The sequence below is a fragment of the Agelaius tricolor genome, unplaced genomic scaffold (assembly GCF_023055355.1).
Source record: "Agelaius tricolor isolate 1412-34295 unplaced genomic scaffold, bAgeTri1.0.p SCAF_122, whole genome shotgun sequence".
In the NCBI taxonomy this organism is placed as follows: Eukaryota; Metazoa; Chordata; class Aves; order Passeriformes; family Icteridae; genus Agelaius; species Agelaius tricolor.
The window spans coordinates 151,488-170,017 of NW_027269382.1; the positions used below are offsets into that span (position 1 = coordinate 151,488).

At 45.7% G+C, this 18,530-nt stretch overlaps 1 protein-coding gene across 8 annotated transcripts in view; it reads left to right on the forward strand.

Moving 5' to 3' along the window:
• The window catches only part of NCOA1 (nuclear receptor coactivator 1), a 111,857-nt gene that overhangs the window by 64,042 nt on the left and 29,285 nt on the right, over positions 1–18,530 (forward strand). For all 8 annotated transcript variants that reach the window (XM_071420041.1, XM_071420046.1, XM_071420040.1 and 5 more), the window contains 2 exons: positions 7,365–7,500; positions 16,248–16,407. In XM_071420041.1, the coding sequence (XP_071276142.1) occupies positions 7,365–7,500; positions 16,248–16,407 (296 nt within the window). The remainder of the gene's footprint in view (positions 1–7,364; positions 7,501–16,247; positions 16,408–18,530) is intronic.

The window sequence follows — 18,530 nt, forward strand, 5'->3', positions numbered from 1 at the left end:
ATTCCCAGAATTCCCGCAATTCCCACAATTCCCACAATTCTCGGAATTCCCGGAATTTACCCACAATTCCCGGAATTTACCCACAATTCCCACAATTCCCACAATTCCCACAATTCCCGGAATCCCCAGGATTCCCGGAATCCCCACGATTCCCGGAATTCCCACAATCCCCACAATTCCCACAATTTCCACAATCACCACAATTCCCACGATTCCCAGGATTCCCACAATTCCCACAATTCTCACAATTCCCACAATCCCCACAACTCCCGGAATTCCCACAATCCCCACAATCCCCACAATTCCCAGAATTCCCACAATTCCCACAATTCCCACAATTCCCACAATTCCCGGAATTCCCACAATTCCCACGATTCCCACAATCCCCACAATCCCCACAATTCCCGGAATTCCCACAATTCCCATAATCCCCAGAATTCCCACAATTCCCACAACCCCCGGAATTCCTGGAATTCCCACAATTCCCACAATTCCCACAATTCCCGGAATTCCCACAATTTTCCCACAATTCCCGCAATCCCCACAATTCCCACAATTCCCACAATTCCCAGAATTCCCACAATCCCCATAATTCCCGGAATCCCCACAATTCCCACAACTCCCGGAATTCCCACAATTTTCCCACAATTCCCACAATCCCCACAATCCCCGGAATTCCTGGAATTCCCACGATTCCCAGAATCCCCACAACTCCCGGAATTCCCGGAATTCCCACAATCCCTGGGATTCCCACAATTCCCACAATTCCCACAATTCCCGGAATTCCTGGAATTCCCAGGATTCCCACAACTGCCAGAATTCCCACAATCCCCACAATTCCCACAACTCCCACAATTCCCACAATCCCCAAAATTCCCACAATCCCCGGAATTCCCACAATTCCCACAACTCCCACAATTCCCACAATTCCCAGGATTCCCAAAATTCCCACAATTCCCACAATTTTCCCACAATTCCCAGAATTCCCACAATCCCCACAATTCCCGCAATTCCCACAATTCCCGCAATTCCCACAATCCCCACAATTCCCACAATTCCCGGAATTCCCACAATTCCCACAATCCCCAGGATTCCCACAATTCCCACAATCCCCACAATTCCCACAATCCCCACAATTCCCACAATTCCCGCAATTCCCACAATTCCCGCAATTCCCACAATTCCCACAATTCCCACAATTCCCGGAATTCCCACAATTTTCCCACAATTCCCGGAATTCCCACAATTCCCACAATTCCCAGGATTCCCAGAATTCCCACAATTCCCGGAATTCCCAGAATTCCCACAATCCCCACAATTCCCACGATTCCCAGAATTCCCAGAATTCCCACAACTCCCAGAATTCCCAGAATTCCCGCAATTCCCACAATCCCCACAATCCCCAAAATTCCCGCAATTCCCCACAATTCCCACAATTCCCACAATCCCCGGAATTCCTGGAATTCCCACAATTCCCAGAATCCCCACAACTCCCAGAATTCCCACAATTCCCACAATTTTCCCACAATCCCCACAATTCCCGGAATTCCCACAATTCCCAGGATCCCCACAATTCCCACAATTCCCAGAATTCCCACAATTCCCACAATTCCCAGAATTCCCCACAATTCCCACAATCCCCACAATCCCCACAATTCCCACAATCCCCACAATTCCCAGAATTCCCAGAATTCCCGGAATTCCCACAATTCCCACAATTCCCAGGATCCCCACAATCCCCACAATTCCCACAATCCCCACAATTCCCACAATCCCCACAACTCCCACAATTCCCAGGATCCCCACAATTCCCACAATTCCCGGAATTCCTGGAATTCCGTGCATGGGAACGGCGCCGTTGGGCTCCAACCCTCGCCCGGGTTCCCGGCACCATCCAAGATTTTCTCTCTTGAAATGTTGGATTTGCTTTGGAATTTTTCCCCATTTTCCTTCATTTTCCCCCCATTTTCCCTCATTTTTCCAAAATTTCCATTTCCCCCCCATTTTTCCAAAAATTTTCCATTTTTTCCCCATTTTTCCCCAATTTTCCCCCTTTTTTCCTGATTTTCCCCCAATTTTCCCCATTTTTTCCCCATTTCCCCCATTTTTCCATTTTCCCCATTTCCCCCATTTTCCCCAATTTTCCCCCATTTTCCCCATTTTCCCCATTTTCCCCATTTTACCCAATTTTCGCCCAATTTTCCCCATTTTTTCCCAATTTTCCCTGATTTTCCCCATTTTTCCCCATTTCCCCATTTTCCCTGCATGTGTCCCCCATTTTCCTGCGTTTACCCCAATTTTCCCCCAATTTCCCCAATTTTCCCCCAATGTTCCCCCAATTTTCCCCCTTTTTTCCCAATTTTCCCCTTCCATTTCCCCAATTTTCCCATTTTCCCCCATTTTCCCCATCATTTTCCCCAATTTCCCCATTTTCCTTCCCCATTTTCCCCCATTTCCCCCCATTTTTCCCATTTTCCCCACATTTCCCATTTTCCCCATTTTTCCCCATTTCCCTTCTTTTACCCCCATTTTTTCCCCATTTCCCTTCATTTTCCCCCATTTTTCCCCATTTCCCCATTTTTCCCCAATTTTTCCCAATTTTTCCCATTTTCCCCACTTTTCCCCCATTTCTTCCATTTTTCCATTTCCCCCATTTTCCATTTTCCCCCATTTTCCATTTTCCCCCTCCATTTTCCCCCCTTTTTCCCATTTCCCCCCCATTTTTCCCAAAAATTTTCCATTTCCCCCATTTCTTTCTTACCCCAATTTTTCCCATCCCCCATTCCCCCCATTTTCCATTTTCCCCCATTTTTCCCAATTTCCCCCAATTTTCCCCCAATTTTTCCCATTTTCCCCACATGTCCCCCCCATTTTCCTGCTTTTACCCCAGTTTTCCATTTCCCCATTTTCCCCATTTTCCCTCATTTTCCCCATTTTTCCCATTTCCCCCCTTTTTCCCAAAACTTTTCCATTTTCCCCCATTTTTCCCACTTTTTTCCCAATTTTTCCCATTTTCCCCACTTTCCCCCATTTCCCCATTTTCCTTCCCCCATTTTTCCCAATTTCCCCACATGTCCCCCCATTTTCCTGCTTTTACCCCAGTTTTTTCCATTTTCCCCCATTTTCCCTCATTTTCCCCCATTTTTCCCATTTCCCCCTCATTTTCCCAAAAATTTTCCGTTTCCCCCCATTTTTCCTACTTTCTTCCCAATTTTTCCCATTTTCCCCACTTTCCCAATTTCCCCCCATTTTTCCATTTTCCCCCATTTTTCCCAATTTTCCCCCTTTTTTCCCAATTTTCCCCACTTTTCCCACTTTTCCCCATTTCCTCTCATTTCCCCCCATTTTTCCCATTTTCCCCATGTCCCCCCCATTTTTCCCAATTTCCCCAATTTTCCCCCATTTTCCCCCATTTTCCCCCATTTCCCCCATTTTTCCCATTCCCCCCCAATTTTCCCAAAAATTTTCCTTTTTTCCCCATTTCCCCATTTTTCCCCAATTTTTCCCAATTTTTCCCATTTTCCCCACTTTTCCCCATTTTCCCCCCTTTTTCCCATTTCCCCCCCATTTTCCCAAAAATTTTCCATTTCCCCCCATTTTTTCACCATTTTTCCCCACTTTTACCCCAATTTTTCCCATTTTCCCCCATTTCCCCCCATTTTTCCCATTTTCCCCCATTTTTCCCAATTTTCCCCCATTTTTCCCATTTTCCCCACATGTCCCCCCCATTTTTCTGCTTTTACCCCAATTTTTTTTCCCATTTCCCTTCATTTTCCCCCATTTTCCCCCATTTCCCTCATTTCCCCCATTTTTCCCATTCCCCCCCCCAATTTTCCCAAAAATTTTCCTTTTTTCCCCATTTCCCCATTTTTCCCCAATTTTTTCCCAATTTTTCCCATTTTCCCCATTTTCCCCCATTTCCCCCCATTTTTCCATTTTCCCCCATTTCGCCACTTTTTCCCCCTTTTTCCCATTTCCCCCCCATTTTCCCAAAAATTTTCCATTTCCACCCATTTTTTCTCCATTTTTTCCCACATTTTTCCCAATTTTTGCCATTTTTCCCCGTTTACCCTCATTTTTCCCATTTTCCCCCATATTTGCCAATTTTCCCCCCTTTTTTCCTAATTTCCCCAATTTTCCCCCCAATTTTCCCCCTTTTTTCTCAATTTTCCTGATTTTCCCCATTTTCCCCCATTTCCCCCATTTTTCCAATTTCCCCCCCATGTCCCCCCCATTTTCCTGCTTTTACCCCAATTTTTTCCCATTTCCCCCCATTTTTCCCATTTTCCCCCATTTTTCCCATTTTTCCCATTTCCCCCTCATTTTCCCAAAAATTTTCCATTTTCCCCCATTTTTCCCACTTTTTCCCAATTTTTCCCATTTTCCCCACTTTCCTCCATTTCCCCCCATTTTTCCCAATTTTCCCCCCATTTTTCCCAATTTTCCCCCAATTTTCCCCCTTTTTTCCCGATTTTCCTGATTTTCCCCATTTCCCCCCATTTTTCCCATTTTCCTGATTTTACCCCAATTTTTTCCCATTTTCCTTCATTTTCCCCCATTTTCCCTCATTTCTCCCATTTCCCCCATCTTCCCAAAAATTTTCAATTTTTTCCCCATTTCTCCCCAATTTTCCCCCACTTTTTTCCCAATTTTTCCCATTTTCCCCACTTTCCTCCATTTCCCCCCATTTTTCAGTTTTTCCCCATTTTTTTCCCGATTTCCCCCATTTTTCCCACTTCCTGCCCAGTTTTCCCAATTTTTCCCAATTTTCCTGATTTCCCCCATTTCCCCCATTTCCCCCATATTTACACATTTCCCCCTTTTTTTAATTTCCCAAATTTTCCCCATTTTTTCCCATTTTCCCCCATTTTTCCCTAATTTTCCCCATTGCCCCATTTTTCCCACTTCCCCCCTTTTTTCAATTTTTCCCTAATTTTTCCAATTTTCCCCATTTTCCCCCCCTTTCCCCCTATTTTTCCCATTTCCTCAATTTTCCCAATTTCCCCCCATTTCTCCCATATTTTCCCTCATTTTTCCCTCATTTTTCCCCATTTTCCGACTTTTTTCCCCAATTTTCACATTTTTGCCCTAATTTTTCCAAGTTTCTCCCATTTCCTCAATTTCCCCCAATTTTCCCTCATTTTCCCCTTTTTTGCTCCAGGATTTCGTTTCCTGTTCCCGATTCCCAAAAATTCCCAAAATTCCCCCCCCAAAATTCCATTCTCAAAATTCCCCGAATTTTGGAATTCTCAAAAAATCCCCAAAATTCCATTGCCAAAATGACCAAAAAATTCCTTAAAATTCCAGTAAAATTTAAAAAAAATCCCCCAAAATCCCATTCCCAAAAATTTCCCCCAAAATTCTTCCCAAAATTCTGCCCAAAATCTTCTCAAAATCCACAAAATCCCATTCCCAAAAATTCCCCCAAATTCTGCAAAATTCCATTCAAAAAATGCCCTGAAATTGCCAAAATCCCATTGAAAATTCCCAAAAACCTCCCGAAATTCCATCCCCAGAAATCCCCAAAATCCCATCCCAAAAATTCCCCAAAATTCCCAAAAACCTCCCAAAATTCCCCTCCCCATAAATCCCCAAAATCCCATTCCCAAAATCCCCCGAATTTTGCCATTCCCAAAAACCCCACTCCAGAAAAACCCCAAAAATTTTAAAAAATTCCCCAAAATTCCATTCCCAAAATGCCCTAAAATTCGCCAAAATCCCATTCCCAAAAATTGCCCAAAAATTCCTCAAAAATTCCCCAAAATTCCGCAAAATTCCATTCAAGAAATGCCCTAAAATTCGCCAAAATCCCATTGAAAATTCCCCAAATTCCCAAAAAATGCCCGAAAATCCCCCAAAATTCCATTCCCAAAAATTCCCCAAAATTCTGCAAAATTCCATTCCAAAAATGCCCTAAAATTCGCCAAAATCCCATTGCAAATCCCCCAAATTCCCAAAAACCTCCTGAAATTCCACTCCCCATAATCCCCAAAATCCCATTCCCAAAAATTCCCCAAAATTCCATTCAAAAAGTGCCAAAAATTCCCCCAAAATTCCATTCCCAAAAATTCCCCAAAAATGCCCAAAAATTCCCCAAAATTCCATTCAAAAAATGCCCTAAAATTGCCAAAATCCCATTGAAAATTCCCAAAAACCTCCTGAAATTCCACACCCCATAAACCCCCAAAATCCCCCAAAATTCCATTCCCGAAAATTCCCCAAAAATTCCCCAAAATTCTGCAAAATTCCATTCAAAAAATGCCCTAAAATTTGCCAAAATTCCATTGCAAATCCCCCAAATTCCCAAAAATTCCCCAAAATCCCCCAAAATTCCATTCCCAAAAATTCCCCAAAATTCTGCAAAATTCCATTCCAAAAATGCCCTAAAATTGCCAAAATCCCATTCCCAAAAATTCCCCAAAAATTCCTCAAAAATTCCCCAAAATTCCGCAAAATTCCATTCAAAAAATGCCCTAAAATTCGCCAAAATCCCAAATTGCAAATCCCCCAAATTCCCAAAAAGCTCCTGAAATTCCACTCCCCATAAATCCCCCAAAATCCCATTCCCAAGAATCCCCAAATTTCCCAGGCATTTTTTGGGAATTCCAAGCTCTGCCATTCCCAATTTTCCCAGGGCTGCTGGAGCTGGGCTGGGAATTCTGGAAATTCTGGAGCCGATTCCCAAAAACTCCCAGAACTCTCACAAATTCCCAAAAATTCCAAAAAAATTGCCCCAAAAATTCTGCCCCAAAATCCCAAAATCTTCTCGAAATCCACAAAATCCCATCCCCAAAAATTCCCCAAAAATTCCCCCAAATTCCGCAAAATTCCATTCAAAAAATGCCCTAAAATTCAGCAAAATCCCATCCCAAAAATTTCCCAAAATTCTGCAAAATTCCATTCAGAAAATGCCCTAAAATCCCCCAAAATCCCATTGCAAATCCCCCGAATTCCCAAAAACTTCCTGAAATTCCATTGCCAAAAATTCCCCCAAAATTCCATTGCCAAAAATTCCCCAAAATCCTGCCAAATTCCATTCCAAAAATGCCCTAAAATCCCCCAAAATCCCATTCCCAATTCCCCAAAATTCTGCAAAATTCCATTCAAAAAATGCCCTAAAATTCCATTCCCAAAAATTCCCCCAAAATTCCCCAAAATTCCATTCCAAAAATGCCCTAAAATTCAGCAAAATCCCATTGAAAATCCCCCAAATTCCCAAAAAATTTTTACAAAACCCCCCAAAATCCCCCCAAAACCTCCCCCCTCTCCATAACCCCCCAAATTCCTGTCCCCGCTCTCCCGACTCCGGGATTTTCCGGGATCCATCCCAAGGAATTCCGGCTTTTCCCGTTGTTCCCATCCAGGGCTGCCGGAGCTGGAGCTGGGCGTGGCCGAGCCCGGCCTGGCCCTCCCGGAGCCGCTGCCGTGGGCGGAGCCTGCGCTGGCCCCGCCCCCGGCCCCGCCCCCGCCGCCGCGCCCCGGCCTGGCCAAGGCTGAGCTGTGAGTGATGAATGCGCCCATGGAATTCCCAACATTCCCGGAATTCCCCAAATTCCCAAGGGTTCCCCAAATTCCCAAGGTTCCCAGCGTTCCCAAGGGTTCCCAAGGGTCTTCCCTCATTTCCCAGAGTTTTCCCCAAAATTCCCAAGGGTTTTACCCCAAAGTTCCCCAAAATTCCCAAGGGTTTTTGAGGATTTTTCCCAAAATTCCCAAGGGTTTCCCAAAATTCCCAAGGGTTTCCCAAAATTCCCAAGGGTTTTTGAGGACACTTCCCGAAATTCCCAAGGGTTTTCCCAAAATTTCCCCAAATTCCCAAGGGTTTTACCCCAAAATTCTCAAGATTTTTGAGGATTCTTCCCAAAGTTCCCAAGGATTTTCCCCGAAATTCCCAAAAATTCCCAAGGGTTTTTGAGGATTCTTCCCAAAATTCCCAAGGGTTTAACCCCAAAATTCCCAAGGGTTTAACCCCAAAATTCCCAAGGGTTTATGGGGATTCTTCCCAAAATTCCCAAGGGTTTTCTCCCGAATTTCCCCAAAATTCCCAAGGTTTTTTTCCCAAAATTCCCCAAAATTCCCAAGGGTTTTTGAGGATTTTTCCAAAAATTCCCAAGGGTTTTACCCCAAAATTCCCAAGATTTTTGAGAATTCTTCCCAAAGTTCCCAAGGATTTTCCCCGAAATTCCCCAAAATTCCCAAGGGTTTTTCCCAAAATTCCCCAAAATTCCCCAAAATTCCCAAGGGTTTTTGAGGATTTTTCCCAAAATTCCCAAGGGTTTTGCCCCAAAATTCCCAAGGGTTTTCCCAAAATTCCCAAGGGTTTTACCCCAAATTTCCCCAAAATTCCCAAGGATTTTTGAGGATTTTCCCCAAAATTCCCAAGGGTTTTCCCAACGTTCTCGACATTCCCAATGTTCCCAAGGGTTCCCCAAATTCCCAAGGTTCCCAAGGGTCTTCCCACATTTGCCAGAGTTTGCCCCAAAATTCCCAAGGGTTTTACCGCAAAATTCCCAAGGGTTTTTGAGGATTTTCCCCAAAATTCCCAAGGGCTTTACCAACAGCATTCCCAACATTCCCAGCATTCCCAGCGTTCCCAACATTCCCAATGTTCCCAAGGGTCTTCCCACATTTGCCAGAGTTTTCCCAAAATTCCCAAGGGTTTTTGAGGATTTTTCCAAAAATTCCCATGGGTTTTACCCCAAAATTCCCAAGGGTTTTCCCCCAAAATTCCCAAGGGTTTTCCCAAAATTCCCAAGGATTTTCCCCAAAATTCCTAGGGGTTTTTGAGGATTCTTCCAAAAATTCCCAAGGGTTTTACCCCAAAATTCCCAAGGGTTTTCCCAATGGTATTCCTGACATTCCCAACGTTCCCAACATTCCCAAGGGTTCCCAAGGGTCTTCCCACATTTCCCAGAGTTTTCCCCAAAATTCCCAAGGGTTTTTGAGGATTCTTCCCAAAGTTCCCAAGGATTTTCCCCGAAATTCCCCAAAATTCCCAAGGGTTTTTTCCCGAAACTTCCCAAAATTGCCAAGGGTTTTCCCAAAATTCCCAAGGGTTTTCCCCCAAAGTTCCCAAGGGTTTTCCCAAAATTCCCCAAAACTCCCCAAAATTGCCAAGGGTTTTCCCCCAAAACTCCCAAGGGTTTTTCCCAAAATTCCCCAAAACTCCCAAGGGTTTTTCCCAAAATTCCCCAAAATTCCCAAGGGTTTTTGAGGATTTTCCCCAAAATTCCCAAGGGTTTTTGAGGATTCTTCCCGAAATTCCCAAGGGTTTTACCCCAAAGTTCCCCAAAATTCCCATGGATTTTTGAGGATTTTCCCCCAAAATTCCCAAGGGTTTTTGAGGATTTTTCCCAAAATTCCCACGGGTTTTACCAAAATTCCCCAAAATTCCCAAGGGTTTTTGAGGATTTTTCCAAAATTCCCAAGGGCTTTCCCCCAAAACACCCCAAAATTCCCAAGGGTTTTCCCAAAGGCATTCCCGACATTCCCAGTGTTCCCAACATTCCCAAGGGTTCCCAAGGGTCTTCCCACATTTCCCAGAGTTTTCCCCAAAATTCCCAAGAGTTTTTGAGGATTTTTCCCAAAATTCCCAAGGGTTTTACCCCAAAATTCCCAAGGGTTTTTGAGGATTTTTCCCAAAATTCCCAAGGGTTTTACCCCAAAATTCCCAAGGGGTTTCAAGGATTCTTCCCAAAATTCCCCAAAATTCCCAAGGGTTTTTGAGGATTCTTCCCGAAATTCCCAAGGGTTTCCCCCCAAAACTCCCCAAATTTCCCAAAACTCCCCAAAATTCCCAAGGGTTTCCCAAAATTCCCAAGGGTTTTACCCCAAAGTTCCCAAGGGTTTTCCCAAAACTCCCCAAAATTCCCAAGGATTTTTCCCAAAATTCCCAAGGGTTTTATCAGAAAATTCCCAAGGGTTTTGATGATTTTTCCCAAAATTCCCAAGGGTTTTACCCCAAAATTCCCAAGGTTTTTGATGATTTTTCCCAAAATTCCCAAGGGTCTTACCCCAAAGTTCCCCAAAATTCCCCAGGGTTTTTGAGGATCCTTCCCTTCCCAAGGGTTTTCCCAAAATTCCCAAGGCTATTTGAGGATTTTTCCCAAAGTTCCAAAAGATTTTCCCAAAATTCCCAAGGGTTTTTTCCCAAAACTTCTCAAAATTCCCAAGGGTTTTCCCGAAATTCCCCAAAATTCCCAAGGGTTTTACCCCAGAATTCCCAAGGGTTTTTGAGGATTTTCCCTGAAGTTCCCAAGGGTTTTTCCAATGGCGTTCCCAGCGTTCCCAGCATTCCCAATGTTCCTGGTGTTCCCAACATTCCCAATGTTCCCAAGGGTCTTCCCACATTTCCCAGAGTTTTCCCCAAAATTCCCAAGGGTTTTCCCCCAAAACTCCCAAGGGTTTTCCCCGAAATTCCCCAAAGTTCCCAAGGGTTTTCCCAAAACTCCCCAAAATTCCCAAGGGTTTCCCAAAATTCCCAAGGGTTTTTTCCCGAATTTCCCCAAAATTCCCAAGGGTTTTACCCCAAAACACCCCAAAATTCCCAGGGGTTTTTGAGGATTTTTCCCAAAATTCCCAAGAGTTTTACCCCAAAGTTCCCATGGATTTTTGAGGATTCTTCCCAAAATTCCCAAGGGTTTTTCCAAAATTCCCCAAAATTCTCCAAGGGTTTTACCCCAAAACTCCCAAGGTTTTTTTTCCCAAAATTCCCAAGGGTTTCCCCCAAAATTCCTCAGAATTCCCAAGGGTTTTACCCCAAAATTCCCCAGGATTTTTGAGGATTTTCCCCAAAATTCCCAAGGGTTTTTGAGGATTTTTCCAAAAATTCCCAAGGGTTTTACCCCAAAATTCCCAAGGGTTTTTCCCAAAATTCCCCAAAATTCCCAAGGGTTTTTGAGGATTTTTCTAAAAATTCCCAAGGGTTTTACCCCAAAATTCCCAAGGATTTTTGAGGATTCTTCCCAAAATTCCCAAGGATTTTCGAGGATTCTTCCCAAAATTCCCAAGGGTTTTTCCCAAAATTCCCCAAAATTCCCAAGGGTTTTTTGCAAATTTCCCCAGAATTCCCAAGGGTTTTCGAGGATTCTTCCCAAAATTCCCAAGGGTTTTCCCGAATTTCCCCAAAATTCCCAAGGGTTTTCCCGAAATTCCTCAAAATTCCCAAGGATGTTTCCCAAAATTCCCAAGGGTTTTCCCAAATATTCCCCAAAAATTTCCAAGAGTTTTTCCCAAAATTCCCAAGGGTTTTTGAGGATTTTTCCGAAAATTCCCATGACTTTTCCAAAATTCCCCAAAACTCCCAAGGGTTTTACCCCAAAATTCCCAAGGATTTTTGAGGATTCTTCCCAAAATTCCCAAGGGTTTCCCCCAAAATTCCCAAGGATTTTTGAGGATTTTTTCTCAAAATTCCCAAGGGTTTTCCCATAATTTCCAAGGGTTTTTGAGGATTCTTCCCAAAGTTTCCCAAAATTCCCAAGGATTTTCCCCAAAATTCCCCAAAATTCCCAAGGGTTTTGCCAAAACTCTCAAGGGTTTTACCCCAGAATTCCCAAGAGTTTTTGAGGATTTTCCCCAAAATTCCCAAGAGTTTTCCCCCAAAATTCCGAAGGATTTTTGAGGATTCTTCTGAAAATTCCCAAGGGTTTTACCCCAAAATTCCCATGGATTTTCCCAAAATTCCCAAGGGTTTTCAAGGATTCTTCCCAAAATTCCCAAGGGTTTTCCCAAAATTCCCAAGGATTTTTGAGGATTTTTTCCCAAAATTCCCAAGGTTTTACCCCAAAATTCCCGAGGTTTTTCCAATTGGGAATTTCTGGATTTCCAAGCAGGGCTTTTCCCCAATTTCCCAGGTGTGAATTCCCAGATTTTCCAGACAGGAATTCCTGAGATTTCCAGGTGTGAATTCCCAGTTTTCCAATTGGGATGTTCCAGTGTTTCCGGTTGGAAATTCCCATTTTTCCAGTGTAGAATTCCCAGATTTCCCTTGGGGTTTTATTCCCAGATTTCCAGGCAGAAATTCCTGGTGTTTTCAGGCGTGAATTCCCATTTTTCCAGTCGAGATTTCCATTGTTTCCAGTTGGAAATTCCCACTTTTCCAGGTGGGAATTCCCATTTTTCCAGGCAGGAATTCCCAGATTTCCCTTGGTGTTTTTTCCCAGTTTTTCCAGCTGTGAATTCCCAGTTTTCCAGAGATGAATTCCCATTTTTCCTGTGGGGAATTCCCAGATTTCCAGATGGGAATTCCCAAATTTCCCTTAGGGTTTTTTCCCAGTTTTCCCAGTGTGGAAATCCCAGTGTTTCCAGGTGAGAATTCCCAGATTTCCAGGCAGGAATTCCCAAATTTTCCAGGTGTGAATTCCCAGATTCCCAGACAGGAATTCCTGGTGTTTTCAGGTATGAATTCCCATTTTTCCAGGTGCAAATTCCAAGTTTATCCAGGCAGGAGTTCCCGATGTTTTCAGCTGTGAACTCCCAATTTTTCCAGTAGGGAATTTGGATGTTTCTGGTTGTGAATTCCCATTTTTCCAGGTGGGAATTCCTGGATTTCCCTTGGGGTTTCTTCCCTGGTTTCTGGTTGAAAATTCCCACTTTTCCCAGTGTGGAATTCCCAGATTTCCCAGTGTATAATTCCCAGATTTCCCAGTGTGTAATTCCCAGATTTTCTCCCCATCATTCCCAGGCTGTGCCTTTTGCAGGAGCTGCTGCTCCTGGGCCGCAGCGAGGAGAATTCCCAGATTTCCCTTGGGGATTTTTCCCTGGTTTTTTGGGTGTGAATTCCCAGATTTCCCAGGCAGGAATTCCCAGATTTCCCAGTGTGTAATTCCCAGAATTCCCAGATTTCCCAGTGTGTAATTCCCAGATTTTCCCTTGGTTGTTCCCAGGCCGTGCCCTTTGCAGGAGCTGCTGCTGTGGGGCCGCAGCGAGGAGAATTCCCAGATTTCCCTTTGGGTTTTTTCCCAGTTTTTTTGGGTGTGAATTCCCAGATTTCCCAGTGTGTAATTCCCAGATTTCCCAGTGTGTAATTCCCAGAATTCCCAGATTTCCCAGTGTGTAATTCCCAGATTTTCCCCCCGTTTTCCCAGGCCGTGCCCGCTGGAGGAGCTGCTGCTGCCCCTGGGCCGCAGCGAGGAGAATTCCCAGATTTCCCTTGGGGTTTTTACCCTGTGTTTTTGGGTGTGAATTCCCAGATTTCCCAGTGTGTAATTCCCATTTTCCCAGTGTGTAATTCCCATTTTCCCAGTGTGTAATTCCCAGATTTTCCCCCCGTTTTCCCAGGCCGTGCCCTCTGGAGGAGCTGCTGCTGCCGCCGGGCAGCGCCGAGGGCCGCAGCGAGGAGAATTCCCAGATTTCCCCTGGGGTTTTTTCCCTGTTTTTCTGGGTGTGAATTCCCAGATTTCCCAGTGTGTAATTCCCAAATTTCCCAGTGTGTAATTCCCAGATTTCCCAGTCAGGAATTCCCAGGTTTCCCATTTGAGAATTCCCGTTGTTCCCAGGCCGTGCCCTTTGCAGGAGCTGCTGCTGTCCCTGGGCCGCAGCGAGGAGAATTCCCAGATTTCCCTTGGGGTTTTTTCCCTGTGTTTTTGGGTGTGAATTCCCAGATTTCCCAGTGTGGAATTCCCAGATTTCCCAGTGTGTAATTCCCAGATTTCCCAGATTTCCCAGTGTGTAATTCCCAGATTTTCTCCCCGTTGTTCCCAGGCCGTTCCCTCTGCAGGAGCTGCTGCTGCCCCTGGGCCACAGCGAGGAGAATTCCCAGATTTCCCTTGGGTTTTTTTCCCTGGTTTTTTGGGTGTGAATTCCCAGATTTCCCAGTGTGTAATTCCCAAATTTCCCAGTGTGTAATTCCCAGATTTCCCATTTTCCCAGTGTGTAATTCCCAGATTTCCCAGTGTGTAATTCCCATTTTCCCAGTGTGTAATTCCCAGATTTTCCCCCCGTTGTTCCCAGGCCGTGCCCTTTGCAGGAGCTGCTGCCCCTGGGCCGCAGCGAGGAGAATTCCCAGATTTCCCTTGGGGTTTTTCCCTGTTTTTTTGGGTGTGAATTCCCAGATTTCCCAGTGTGCAATTCCCATTTTCCCAGTGTGCAATTCCCAAATTTCCCAGTGTGTAATTCCCAGATTTTCCAGGCAGGAATTCCCATTTTTCCAGTGTGGAATTCCCAGATTTTCCCCCGGTTGTTCCCAGGCCGTGCCTTTTGCAGGAGCTGCTGCTGCTGTGGGGCCGCAGGGAGGAGAATTCCCAGATTTCCCTTGGGGATTTTTCCCTGTTTTTTTGGGTGTGAATTCCCAGATTTCCCAGGCAGGAATTCCCAGATTTCCCAGTGTGTAATTCCCAGATTTCCCAATGTGTAATTCCCAGGTTTCCCATTTGAGAATTCCCATTGTTCCCAGGCCGTGCCCTTTGCAGGAGCTGCTGCTGCCCCTGGGCCACAGTGAGGAGAATTCCCAGATTTCCCTTGGGGTTTTTTCCCTGTTTTTTTGGGTGTGAATTCCCAGATTTCCCAGTGTGTAATTCCCAGATTTCCCAGTGTGTAATTCCCAGATTTTCCCCCCGTTATTCCCAGGCCATGCCCTCTGGAGGAGCTGCTGCTGCCGCCGGGCAGCGCCGAGGGCCGCAGCGAGGAGAATTCCCAGATTTCCCTTGGGGTTTTTTCCCTGGTTTTTTGGGTGTGAATTCCCAGATTTCCCAGTGTGTAATTCCCAGGTTTCCCAGTGTGTAATTCCCAGATTTCCCAGATTTCCCAGTGTGCAATTCCCATTTTCCCAGTGTGTAATTCCCAGATTTTCCCTTGGTTGTTCCCAGGCCGTGCCCTCTGCAGGAGCTGCCGCCCCTGGGCCGCAGTGAGGAGAATTCCCAGATTTCCCTTGGGGTTTTTTCCCTGTTTTTTTGGGTGTGAATTCCCAGGTTTCCCAGTGTGCAATTCCCAAATTTCCCAGTATGTAATTCCCAGATTTCCCAGATTTCCCAGTGTGTAATTCCCAGATTTTCTCCCCGTCATTCCCAGGCTGTGCCCTTTGCAGGAGCTGCTGCTGCTGTGGGGCCGCAGCGAGGAGAATTCCCAGATTTCCCTTGAGGATTTTTCCCAGATTTCCCAGTGTGTCATTCCCTGATTTCCCAGTGTTTAATTCCCAGATTTCCCAGGTTTCCCAGTGTGTAATTCCCAGATTTCCCATTTGAGAATTCCCGTTATTCCCAGGCCGTGCCCTCTGCAGGAGCTGCCGCCCCTGGGCCACAGTGAGGAGAATTCCCAGATTTCCCCTGGGGTTTTTTCCCTGTGGTTTTGGGTGTGAATTCCCAGATTTCCCAGTGTGTAATTCCCATTTTCCCAGTGTGTAATTCCCAGATTTTCCCCCCTTTTTCCCAGGCCGTGCCCCCTGGAGGAGCTGCTGCTGCCGCCGGGCAGCGCCGAGGGCCGCAGCGAGGAGAATTCCCAGATTTCCCTTGGGGTTTTTTCCCTGGTTTTTTGGGTGTGAATTCCCAGATTTCCCAGTGTGTAATTCCCAGATTTCCCAGGCCTTTGGCACTGCAGGAGCTGCTGCTGCCGCTGGGCAGCGCCGAGGGCCACAGCGAGGAGAATTCCCAGATTTCCCTTGGGGATTTTTCCCTGTGTTTTTGGGTGTGAATTCCCAGATTTCCCAGTGTGTCATTCCCAGATTTCCCAGGCAGGAATTCCCAGATTTCCCAGTGTGTAATTCCCAGATTTCCCATTTGAGAATTCCCATTTTTCCCAGGCCGTGCCCCCTGGAGGAGCTGCTGCTGCCGCCGGGCAGCGCCGAGGGCCGCAGCGAGGAGAATTCCCAGATTTTCCCTGGGGTTTTTTCCCAGATTTCCCAGTGTGTAATTCCCAGATTTCCCAGGCAGGAATTCCCAGATTTCCCATTTGAGAATTCCCATTTTTCCCAGGCCGTGCCCTTTGCAGGAGCTGCTGTCGCCCCCGGGCAGTGCCGAGGGCCACAGCGAGGAGAATTCCCAGATTTTCCCTGGGGTGTTTTCCCAGATTTCCCAGTGTGTAATTCCCAGGTTTTCCCAGTGTGCAATTCCCAGATTTCCCATTTGAGAATTCCCATTTTCCCAGGCCGTGCCCCCTGGAGGAGCTGCTGCTGCCGCCGGGCAGCGCCGAGGGCCACAGCGAGGAGAATTCCCAGATTTTCCCTGGGGTGTTTTCCCAGATTTCCCAGTGTGTAATTCCCAGGTTTTCCCAGTGTGCAATTCCCAGATTTCCCATTTGAGAATTCCCATTTTTCCCAGGCCGTGCCCTCTGGAGGAGCTGCTGCTGCCGCCGGGCAGCGCCGAGGGCCGCAGCGAGGAGAAGGCGCTGCTGGAGCAGTTGGTGACGTTCCTGAGCGGCCGCGACGAGACCGAGCTGGCCGAGATCGACAGAGCCCTGGGCATCGACAAACTCGTGCAGGTCGGGAATATTCCAGGGGGGAAAATATGGGGGGAAAATGGGGGGAAAAATGGGGAAAAAATCCGGGATGAAATGGGGGAAAAATGGGGGAAAAATGGGGGGAAAAGCAGGGGGAAAATGGGGAAAAAATCCGGGATGAAATGGGGGAAAAATGGGGGAAAAATGGGGGGAAAATCAAGGGGAAAATGGGGAAAAAATCCGGGATGAAATGGGGGAAAAATGGGGAAAAGGCAGGGGAAATAATGGGGAAGAAATGGGGAAAAAATGGGGAAGAAATGGGGGAAAAATGGGGGAAAAAGTCAAGGGAAAAATGGGGGGAAGATGGGGAAAAAGCCGGGGAAGAAATGGGGGAAAAAATCTGGGAAGAAATGGGAGAAAGAAGGGAGAAAAACAGGGAAAAAGCTGGGAAAAAATGGGGGGAAGAAATGGGGAAAAAATCCATGAAGAAATGGGGGAAAAAAAGGAGAAAATGGGGTAAAAAATGGGGTAAAAAGTCGAGGGAAAGATGGGGGAAGAATCAGGGGGAAGATGGGGAAAAAAAATGGAGAAAAACAGGGAAAAGGCAAGGGAAAAATGGGGAAGAAATGGGGAAAAAAAAGGAGAAAAACAGGGAAAAGGCAGGGGAAAAATGGGGAAGAAATGGGGAAAAAATCCGGGATGAAATGGGGGGAAAAAATGGGGAAGAAATGGGGGAAAAATGGGAAAAAGTCAAGGGAAAAATGGGAGGAAGATGGGGAAAAGAATGGAGAAAAACAGGGGAAAAGCAGGGGAAGAAATGGGGAAAAAATGGGGAAAACTCGGGAAGAAATGGGGGGAAAAAAACGGAGGAAAACAGGGAAAAGGCAGGGGAAAAATGGGGAAGAAATGGGGAAAAATTCAGGAAGAAATGGGGGAAAAAACCTGAGAAAAATAGGGAAAAAGCAGGGGAAGAAATGGGGAAGAAATCTGGGAAGAAATGGGGGAAAGAAGGGAGAAAAATGGGGGAAGGGGGAAAAATGGGGGAAAAGTCGCAGGAAAAATGGGGAAAAAATGGAGGAAAACGGGGAAAAAACAGGGGAAGAAATGGGGAAAAGATTCGGGAAGAAATGGGGGAAAAAGGGAGAAAATGGGGGAAAAATGGGGGCAAAAGTCGAGGGAAAAATGGAGGGAAGGTGGGGAAAAAAATGGAGAAAACCGGGGGAAAAGCAGGGGAAGAAATGGGGAAAAAATGGGGAAGAAATCCGGGAAGAAATGGGGGAAAGAAGGGAGAAAATGGGGGAAAAATGGGGGAAAAAGTCAAGGGAAAAAATGGGGGGAAGATGGGGGAAAAAATGGATAAAAACAGGGAAAAAGGAGGGGAAGAAATGGGGAAAAAATCTGGGAAGAAATGGGGGAAAAAAGGGAGAAAAACAGGGAAAAAGCAGGGGAAAAATGGGGAAGAAATGGGGGAAAATTCGGGAAGAAATGGGGGAAAAAGGGAGAAAATGGGGGAAAAATGGGGGAAAAGTCACAGGAAAAATGGGGAAAAATGGAGGAAAACGGGGAAAAAACAGGGGAAGAAATGGGGAAGAAATGGGGAAAAATTCAGGAAGAAATGGGGGGAAAAAAACAGGGAAAAGCAGGGGAAAAATGGGGAAGAAATGGGGGAAAAAATCCAGGAACAAATGGGGGAAAAAAGGGAAAAAATGGGGAAAAAATGGGGGAAAAGGTCGAGGGAAAAATGGGGGGAAATGGGGAAAAAATGGAGAAAAACAGGGAAAAAGCAGGGGAAGAAATGGGGAAAATTCTGGAAGAAATGGGGGAAAAATGGAGAAAAACAGGGAAAAAGCAGGGGGAAAATGGGGAAAAATCCGGGAATAAATGGGGGAAAAAATGGGGGAAAAAGTCGAGGGGAAAATGGGGGAAAAATGGGGAAAAAATGGGAAAAAATGGGAAAAAAAAAAGGGAAAAAACTGGGGGGCAAATGGGGGCAAAAGGAGCGTCCTGAGCGGGTTTTGGGATGGGGCTCAAAGGGATTTTGGGATCCCAATGGAATTTGGGATCGAGGCAGAGGCTGGGAGGGGATTCCAAAGACATTTTGGGATCTGAGGAGATTTTGGGATCCAAGGTGATTTTGGGGTGGGATCCAAAGAGATTTTTTGGGA